Raw genomic sequence first — 9,787 nt, 5'->3', positions numbered from 1 at the left:
CCTCTCTTGAACCTGTTACTAGCGATTGTGCTGCAATGGTTTTATATTTTGGTTTTTCAAGTGGCATATTCAAAATAAGTGAATGTTGAGGTATGAATGGCTACTTTTAAAAGCAGTGCTCCAAACAAAATAATAGGAAAGATTTAATGTTCTTGTTTTGTGATTTAATGTGCATGGGAGCCTGGAAATTGAGAGGCGCAAGTGAAGCCATCACTGTATACATTAGCAACGCTGCACTTAACAACATTGCAGTACTTTCTACAGACAGATTAAGACTCTGTAATTGCCCCAATTTAGTTATTCGAAAAATAAATACAACGTTGCTGCCATTAAAATGCCTCAGGACTATTTTCCGACAAGATTGATTAGATAAATTCTGCTACCCCTGAAATTCAACTTTGTTTTTCAAGCCTCTAATGTAAACGATCCAGAAAATCTCTTCATGAAGAATACAGGTGGGAATTGGATGTTTGAAATGTGTGGCTGTTGCTACCATTTCCATGTAGAGTGAGGTGGGTCTATCTGTGGGGGACCAAGTATGAAAACATTCCCAGCTAATCACTGCATTCAGCTCTGGCAAGAAGCATGGCTGATTTAAGCCTAACTAACCCCTTAAAACGATTCAAATTGCAAACTCGGGAGCCCCCAGGAGCAGACGGCGCTAATGAGCTTGTTTGTAAATTAAGCAAGTCGAGGGCATCATACTATTAAGCATACCCAATCATGAATATCCACTGTACCAGATCACATTCTGGCCAAAGTCTTAAGCACAGCAAGGCCTAGTGGTTGACCCTCTAGGGCTGTCGTTATTCAGTTCAACAAAAGAGAGGAATAAGTGAAACTAAGAAAAGGGAAAATGATTTATTTGAATTCCTTGTGTAAGTGAGGTAATGGATTGAAAGGCTTAAATGGATGTATCCCCACCCATTTACTGCACCAGTTTGTTCCTGGCAAGGCCTGCGGGTGGCTGGAGCCCATCCCAGCTGACCATGGGCGTAGGGGGTGGATGGGGTGCCATGTCAAGGGTCACACACACACACACACACACACACACACACACACACACACACACACACACACACACACACACACACACACACACACACACACACACACACACACACACACAATGGGCATCTCTAGTTCACAGGGGGAACACCATACACAGGATCCCCATCGTTCGTACTCCTACAGGGTGTAGCCACAGCCTAAAGAAGATTATTACAATCATTCAATTATAACCAATGTGACATCCACATTTCAGAATAATTTAAAATCATCCTATAAAAAGGGAGCTGCAGTATTTAATTACAATCACAGACTAAACTGCAAGGTATATTTGCAATAAGTTTAATAATGTACAAACCCAATTATTAAAATGTTATTTGTAGTCAAGTGTTACACTTAAATAAATGTGAATATCATACACGCTACATATATTTAGTCATACAAAATTTGTGCGAACAATAAAATTATTATTTCAGGATATAAACGTAACAAAATAATTGAAGCAATGAAATGATACAGCCAGCAATTACACATGGTTTTCATCTGTTAATCAACATTCCACTGGTTGTCACTCACACACACACACACACACACACACACACACACACACACACACACACACACACACACACACACACACACACACACACACACACACACACACACACACACACACACACACACTAAGCTTTCGTGATTTCCATGTGATGTGTGGGATAATCAGCAGTTGTCTTTGGACTGTAAATCAAACACTCAAGATTGATTCTAGAAATTAACAAAAAAGTGAAAGTTGTTTTAGCTTCTGCATTTGCCTGCTGCAACCAAAAGGGGTTTCACGTGGTGATGCCCACCATCACCTCGCTGATATCCCAAAGTTTACCGGCGACGTTCATGTCGGTGGCCTTGGGCAGAAGCACCTGTGGGTGGCAGTCCGCGAAACACTTTCCCTGGACACCCTCCACATCCGGACTGCAGGCCAGGTAGACCGAGGTCCGGGACCCCTCCTCAGGGCTTTTGAACAGGCCACGGGAAACCAGGCCGAACAAGGGCTTTGCCATGCTGGGGATGTGGACGTGTCTTCCTAGGTTGGTCCTGACGATGCCAGGAGTCAGTGAGTTGGCCGTGACGCCGGTACCCTCGAGCCGCTGAGCCAGCTCCAAGCTGAACAGCAGGTTGGCCAGTTTGCTTTGACCGTAGGCGAAGGCCTTGTCGTAGTGCTGCTCGCCGTTCAGGTCCTCAAAGTTAACGTGAGCGTGCTTGTAGAGCTTGGACGACACCACGACGACCCGACTCGGAGCTGAGCGTTTCAGCAGGTCCAGCAACAGGTTAGTGAGGAGGAAGTGGCCGAGGTGATTGACCCCGAACTGCATCTCGAAGCCATCGACCGTCTTGGAGTAGGGGCACTGGTAGACCCCGGCGTTGTTGATGAGCACGTCGACACGTGGTTCTTCCTGTTGGGGCAGCACAGAGAAACAAGGCTCAAACTCTGGCATCTGCAAATTGATGGGAGAGTCCACAAATCTTTCCTAAATTAACTATAACTATAAAATAGCTGCCTATGTCGCATTTCCAACTACTTCACAGTGGAAAGTAAACACGGTCGAAATGTCAGTGTCTAGTGTTATGTGCAAGAAGATGTTTAAAACTCCAGTTTTTGCCCAAATCAATACTGTGGTTAGATTGATCAGATAGTATGCTATATATATGGTTGACCATCTGAATTGTCACAATGCTTACGTCACGTGATACATTAATTTGGCAGGCACAAGAGTAGAAGCAAACAGAGGGCCAGCCATTTAGCCTGTTCTCATGCGTACCAACGTTGGAAAGACATGTACGCAGAAATGATTTCAACCTACCTCAATGATGCCTTGACAAAACTCGTGAACCGACTTCAGAGATGCAAGGTCCAGTGGTTTGACCACCAGTTGCCTGGCGTGTGCCTCGGTGACAGCGAGGATCTCATGGGCGGCTTCCTCTGCCCTCTCCATGTCCCTGCAGGCCATGATAACGCGACCCCGCTGCCTCAGAATGTCTACCGTCGTGGCTTTTCCAATTCCACTGTTGGCCCCGGTAACTATTACAGTTTTCCCCATCATTTTCGATGATTTCGTGGGCGATCCTTTAGTATCTTCTTAAGTATCCCGACACACTTTTTAGCTTTGCTAACTTGCTAATAACAAAGCAACTACGCCAGACTCCATTACCCAGAGTTCCAGATGAGTATACCGGAAGTGAGTAACGCGGTGAGCGTTCACTGGAATAAATGTTTGTCGAAAGGCCTCTCTTTTTTGCAAAGGAAAGAAAGTTACATTTACTCCATGCATCCAATAATATTTTATTGATTTAGGTATTTAATGGTTTGATTATGTTATTATAATATAATAATATTTTTGGTGAGAACAGTGATTGTTATTGCCTTAACCACTAAACGTGTTTTATCTAAATGTGTCTATATATAACACATTCATATTTTTTGATTTGAGAATTCTGAACACTATTTGTTTGCACATTCGAAATACATTCTTTTAAAATGAAAAGCATAAGAATAAAGGCCCACTATTGAGTCATATCATTTTTTTTCACACACACACACACACACACACACACACACACACACACACACACACACACACACACACACACACACACACACACACACACACACACACACACACACACCATACTCTTACACACACACAAGTGACCAATGACCAAGAGAAGCATGTCCATGATCGGTGACACTATCACACTCTCACTGGTACTGATGCGGTTGGTTAAACAGTCGCGGTCTGACTAGCATCGGTAATGTGGTCATAACATTTGCAACATCTGGGAAACATCTTGGCAAAGTTCCAACTTGGGAGAGACAAGTAACTGCTCTGTCCCGTGCAGTACTTAGCTCAAGCTACCGAGCGGAGCAGCAGAGGTGCACATTAGCTGTTCAAAGGTGAAGTTTCTCAGCATAGTTAGCGGATTTCCAAATGAATTGCAGATTTATCAGCAATGGCTTAATACGACCACAAAGAAAAACACACACTTGCTAATACTGTTGCTGTTGGGCCTGTGCTTGAAAACAAGTGTTATTGTTTTTTTTACCTTTATTTATCCAGTTGAACGGTTAAGCACCTCTTCTCCAAGAGAGACCTGGTAGGGTGTTACACTTGAATCCAGATTGAAGAGAGGTGTTGGTTCTTCTCCATCCGGCCTCTCTGTTCCTGGTGCGGCAGCCTGCTCACTGAAGCAGACACTTGTCATTAGTCTTCTCTAGACTTGGAATACAATAATACAACTTCAATGTTTGATGCATTTAATCAGGATGGCACAAATGTTCAATCACATGTATAAAAAGAAGCTCAATTGATAGGTCCCATAGAAGTATTCATACAGTATATTCTACTTTACTTTTGTGATTTAATTGAATTGATTGTTTTGCAGCAAATTCTAAAGTTTGAACTAAACTTGTCACCGTAGTCAACCCCGTATTGGGTTTCAGATCAACACCCATGTCATCACCTGTTAAATGACTATGGAGACCATTTGAGTCTGATGGCAATAACAATCTTGACAAGGAAAATAAGAATCCCTTGGCCACTGAGATCCAAAATGGCAGGCAAAATAAACATGGGCACATCCAATTATTAACGCTTTCCTCGGAATGTGCGTTACCCTGACTATAACTGATGGTTCTGTTTATGTGCTTATGGTCACTTGTTAGGAAAAGAGCATTTAGCTCAAAACATTGACAAGAACATGAATTTCAGGAACCTGGCTGTAAGATCAGCCTTCTCTACCAAGCAACCAAATAAATAGTTATTTCACACTTTCTTTTCCTTTGTATTGTATAACACATTGAAGGAAATATTGTCCTTTATGACCTACAATTTCCCGTAATGAATCAATTCCCACATTCTGTTCCATGTTTTGTCATGTGATGAGAGAAAAAAAATCATTAAAAAAGAGAGAAAACAAAACAATTAAAAGGCTATTTATCACTCGGCTAATAAAGAACAGCTTTGGCTGGCCTAATGTATGGCCTAGCTGACAACTCCCGTCTCGGAGTGTCACTGGCTCTGGCCAAGGTTTGGCTTTGATAAATGGAGGAAAAATGTTGAACGTCTGCAGAGCAACACACTAGACCTCAACAGCTATTGCTGCGGGGTTCCCTGATGACCGCCTGAGTTCATGGCTGACGTTGCTGATGTTTCAATGGCACTCCAGGTTTTTCCTGAGCCCTGGTCAGGGATTATAGCTACTATTGGTTTGACATTAGTTCATAGAGACCTTACCACATGCAACTCTTTCTGTAGAGGGGCAGTGTGCCACCTAAATATTGTAGAGAGATGTTTATTGATCAAGGTTATTTTGCATTGTAAAGGCTAAGGCAAAAGGTAATATCCAAAATCAGAGAAGGCAATCGTTAGTTCACCTTTTTAGCTTAACACCACAGTCATATGCTTTTAAAATTTGTCCACAAATATATCAATGAATACACCTGTTTAGTATTTATCTTGTTAAGTGAACTTCCTCCCTCTGAATGTTTTTCGGTGTTGACAACAACCATGTGGAAATGGGCGGGCTTACCTTTCAACCAGGGATCTGATGTTTCCCCTCTCCCTCATGGAGAACTGCCATGAGTATGGCTGGCATATCTTTCAATCTGGCACGTACAAACCAATCAATTCACATTCCTCCTATTTGTTTAATCTGGACACCGTCATATTACAGTAAGTAAGACTCGCTCTAAAATCCATTTTATTGTTGTTTAAAATCCCTTGACCTCAAGTTATTGTTTGAGATCCTTTTCTTGAGGGTAACATCCTTTAATGAAGACTATCTTGGATTTATCTTCCTCAAATTTTCTGGTGTATGTTTACCCACACTTACACACTACTTGTTTGTGTTTCATTCCCTTAAAAAAAATACAAAAACAGGTCGTCTAAATACACAACACACACTCAAACAAAACAACTTCTGGTATTCTGAACCCCATAGCAAAACACAGAGAACGGGGAAAATTCCAGCGGCATGAGGCACCATTAGCTGATTAGTTCCTGTTCTGTGCTGATTGTTCAAACTGTTCTCAGCAACCCCCTTCCCCCCTCCCTCCAGTACTTTCAGAAATAGTTTGGATGTTTTGGCTCCTGGTCTCTGCTGCCGCTGGTCCCCGGAGGCACACTGACCCAGCTGACCTGGCCGGCCATTAGGACCAGCTCCCGCTGCATTCTGGGAAATCTGAGAGCATGCTGCGTGTTGTGTCTGTGGATTGAGAATAAAGGATAGCGATCAACCTTTATTTAAATCTCCCCCCCTTGATTTCTTATATTTGTTATCTTGGGAGAATGTAGATGAAGAAATCTTGAACAAGGGACAAATCAGTGAAATCTGTTTCACTGATTTGCGACAAACTTTTGAAGTTCGTCTGTTTCTTTCTTCGCCAGACTGATTAAAAAATATCCACAGTTTATGACTTCATTTGTTGCTCTACGTCCAAACACACGCCCACGCACGCACACACACACACACGCACGCACACACATAGGCACACACACCCACATGCACACACACACACACACACGCACACACATGCACAAACACACACGCCAGGTCCTTGTTTTAAGTGTTAATAGTACGACTGTCTACCCCTCGTGCTTTTCCACATCAAACATCAGCTCTGCATTGGGTCAGGATGAAAGCGAGAGTGATACTCTGTAAGGCATACTGCACAGCAACAATTAGGGAGATGTAATTTGCCAGCTGTGCTAATCCATCATAGGGCGATGTACTGTCAGTCTGGGCTACATCACAGGCCCAGAGCCCTCGCCCCCTCACATCTCACCCCGTCCTCCTCATCGATTTACACTTATTACCCACTCTCCAGTCATTTCAGGGAAATGTAAACAACTTAACAGTGAGCATATTCCTGTACCTCTCCGGATGACTGATTGCGCTCGCCTGATTTTCGTCCCACGCATGGCACAACCGACCCAAACGTATACACCGTATACACCACCCATCCATGCTCGGAACTGCCTCCCCTCAACCCTGTTGTCCCAAACCTAAACCAGAACACACAAACACACACACACACACACACACACACACACACACACACATTCACACACCGATTCAACCCAACGGGAGGAAGTGGGACCAGCTAAAGTGTGGTAGCCATTTTCCGCATTAACACCCTGACCTCTGCTCCCTGCTCTGCGTCTGATGTTAATCAGGTTTAGAAGCCATGGGGACAAGTGGGTGGGTGGGGGACTTAGAGACCACTGCCCACGCTATAGACGTCTCTCTGGGGTCCACCCAGTTACTGGATGGATTGTGTGTGTGTGTGTGTGTGTGTGTGTGTGTGTGTGTGTGTGTGTGTGTGTGTGTGTGTGTGTGTGTGTGTGTGTGTGTGTGTGTGTGAGGGGTGTTTCGGCATGTACAGCATGTAGACATACCATACATTTAAATACACCAAGTAATTCTTATCTAGTTTCCATCTCCCTCAACTTTCTATTTTTAAACAGCCTGTTCTAGATAACCTCACTTCCTATTCAATGATGTATCCTTTAGGATGATTGCACCTTTTCAGCTTATGATGTCACCCCCATACAACTCATAACTAAACCCTCTTTTCTAACCTGTGGCTTTACACTTTAGTGCCCTCACAATCCATTCATACACCGATGACGGTGAGCACTTATTGTTTGGTGTCTTGCTCAGGGTCACCTCAGCAGGAAGGAGCCAGGTTGGAAACTGCTTCAAACCTACTGAGCTACTGCTGACTCTTGATCGGACAGGTAGTGACCATTTTTTGTACTGAATGTGAATACATCCATTGCATTCTTGATTCAACTTTTTACTTTTAGTCACTTTAAGTAATTTTTATCCAAAGTGACTAAGTGACTGTCGAAACAGCTCAATAAGGAGCAGAAAGGGCTAAACACCTGGTTCAATGATGCCTTCAGGTAGACTCCATACCCTTGGGGATAATTGGTGATACGATTTTGCCTCCAAAACCAAAATAGCAAACCTACAAGGTAATAGCTCACAATGTTGGTTGCCATACTGCAGTTCAGTGTTGCAATAGTAGATAAAAACGAACACCATAAATACAACTCAGTTGTCGCCAACAAAAGAGCTGACAGTTATTAGGGCTGACAGGATTTTGGGTGTTGACGTGCATTATTTAACGTTGATTGTTTCTAGTATATGTCTTCGTCATCCTGCCAAAGACGGTCAAATACAATTTTCTGTGTAAAGAACATGTACCATTGGCTGAGAACTCTAGCTAGCAACATTAATTGAAGAAAGATGTGTTTAATGCTCATTCGTACATTTTCCTAGCATCCTCAAAGTATGTAATATGATAATCATTATTTATGTATCACTGTATAGTATCCCCAATGTTTACAGGACTAACGTTTCATTCTTTAGAATGAAACGAGTTGCAGTATGAAATATAATTATGTGGCAGGTGACAAGTTAATGTTAAGTTTAATTATTCTACTATTAATGTTTGATACTTTACTTCCAATGACATGGCGTATAAACCATTTCCAGGTTACACAGTATGTTGTGCTTGTTACACAATATCATTTAAAAGATCTTATCAAATATGCCAGAGCACACTTATTAAATAATCACACCCAGTTCCCTAGCCCTGATATTGGCACAATGGTAGCCACACTAACACTGGTGGCCTTGGGTTATTTCTTACATCAAATTAGTGCACTCAAAAACTATTAGGATCCCTGAATAATTACTCAGCAAATCGAGTTTTAAACCTATATAGTATCCATTTTTAAGGGATATTTGTAATGTAAACAATCATGTTTGTTTCTCAATTCTGGGATGAAATGAGGCACAAGCTTTATGAATCTGGGCTCAATGGGAATTGGCAACGGTAAAGCTTATTGCCTCATTATTACCGTGGGATAAACAAGTTAGAGTTTATTGACATATTACTCATAACAGATGCCTGACAGAACCACACTTAGAGAGGGTCCCCTCTCTAAGTGTGCAAGTATCTTGCAGTATCATCCATCATATATTATTGGCCAATACATCCAACCTGTTAAAAAACGATGACAATTAATTGAATTGGTATTCTAATTCTTGATATGAACGTATGAAAGTAACCAAATAAAAAACAAATAACATTATAAAAGCTTGTTCATTTATTTCTTCCCCATCATTAGAATATTCCCTTCCCATAAGCGAAAGAAAAATAATTTCCTAACTCCAACCAAGTGTATTTTGGGCCTAAACCTAACCAAACCTAATCTTAAGCTTTGACCCAATAATGGGAATTCGAGTCATGCCTCAAGTCAAGTCACGTAACGCTTCTTTAACCACGAAGTCCAAGTGGAGTCTTAAGGAATACATTATTTTCTCAATTCATGTCGCATGTCAACGTTAACTGAAGGCCACATCTCAACAATAAATTCAGTCGATTATTTAACACACTTACAGTGAATGTAAAACATACATTTACAGCTAATACGTTTTGTTGTTTTAGAAGCTGCCAAGGTCCAGTCCTATAAACACTCCCAACAGGGCTTGGTACAGAGAGGAAGCCCCAGGCTTTCCATAGGGCTGTTCACAAATACGTTTCATTTAAATAAAACATCATGTTAGGAAAAATCGACGTTTGATTAAAATACAGCCTTACAGTAAATGTTAAAAACACATCATTCCAGCTACTACGATTTGTTGCTTTAGAAGCTGCTCAGGCTATCCATCCAACCAACACTCAACCCAGGCTTGGTGCAAAAAGGAAGGC

General features: G+C 42.0%; 1 protein-coding gene across 1 annotated transcript; it reads right to left on the bottom strand.

Annotated features, from left to right (window-relative positions):
- Nucleotides 1-846: 846 nt before the first annotated feature.
- Nucleotides 847-3,251, bottom strand: LOC115544292 (retinol dehydrogenase 14). The gene is made up of 2 exons (XM_030357156.1): nt 2,868-3,251; nt 847-2,459 (listed from the first exon to the last, which is right to left on the bottom strand). The coding sequence occupies exons 1-2, from the start codon at nt 3,105-3,107 to the stop codon at nt 1,842-1,844; spliced, it is 858 nt and encodes a 285-aa protein (XP_030213016.1). The 5' UTR covers nt 3,108-3,251; the 3' UTR covers nt 847-1,841.
- Nucleotides 3,252-9,787: the final 6,536 nt, after the last annotated feature.

This window comes from Gadus morhua, chromosome 5 (genome assembly GCF_902167405.1).
Source record: "Gadus morhua chromosome 5, gadMor3.0, whole genome shotgun sequence".
NCBI classification, from domain to species: Eukaryota; Metazoa; Chordata; class Actinopteri; order Gadiformes; family Gadidae; genus Gadus; species Gadus morhua.
Note: the sequence above shows the minus strand (reverse complement) of the source record. Positions and strands in the feature narration are given on the sequence as shown.

What these genes read in the sequence shown, in the direction of transcription:
- LOC115544292 (XM_030357156.1), bottom strand. Translation starts at nt 3,107, where the DNA reads ATGATGGGGAAAACTGTAATAGTTACCGGGGCCAACAGTGGAATTGGA. An exon ending in TTTGTCAAGGCATCATTGAG is followed by an intron (nt 2,460 to 2,867) that starts GTAGGTTGAAAT and finishes CTGCCCCAACAG; the next exon opens with GAAGAACCACGTGTCGACGT.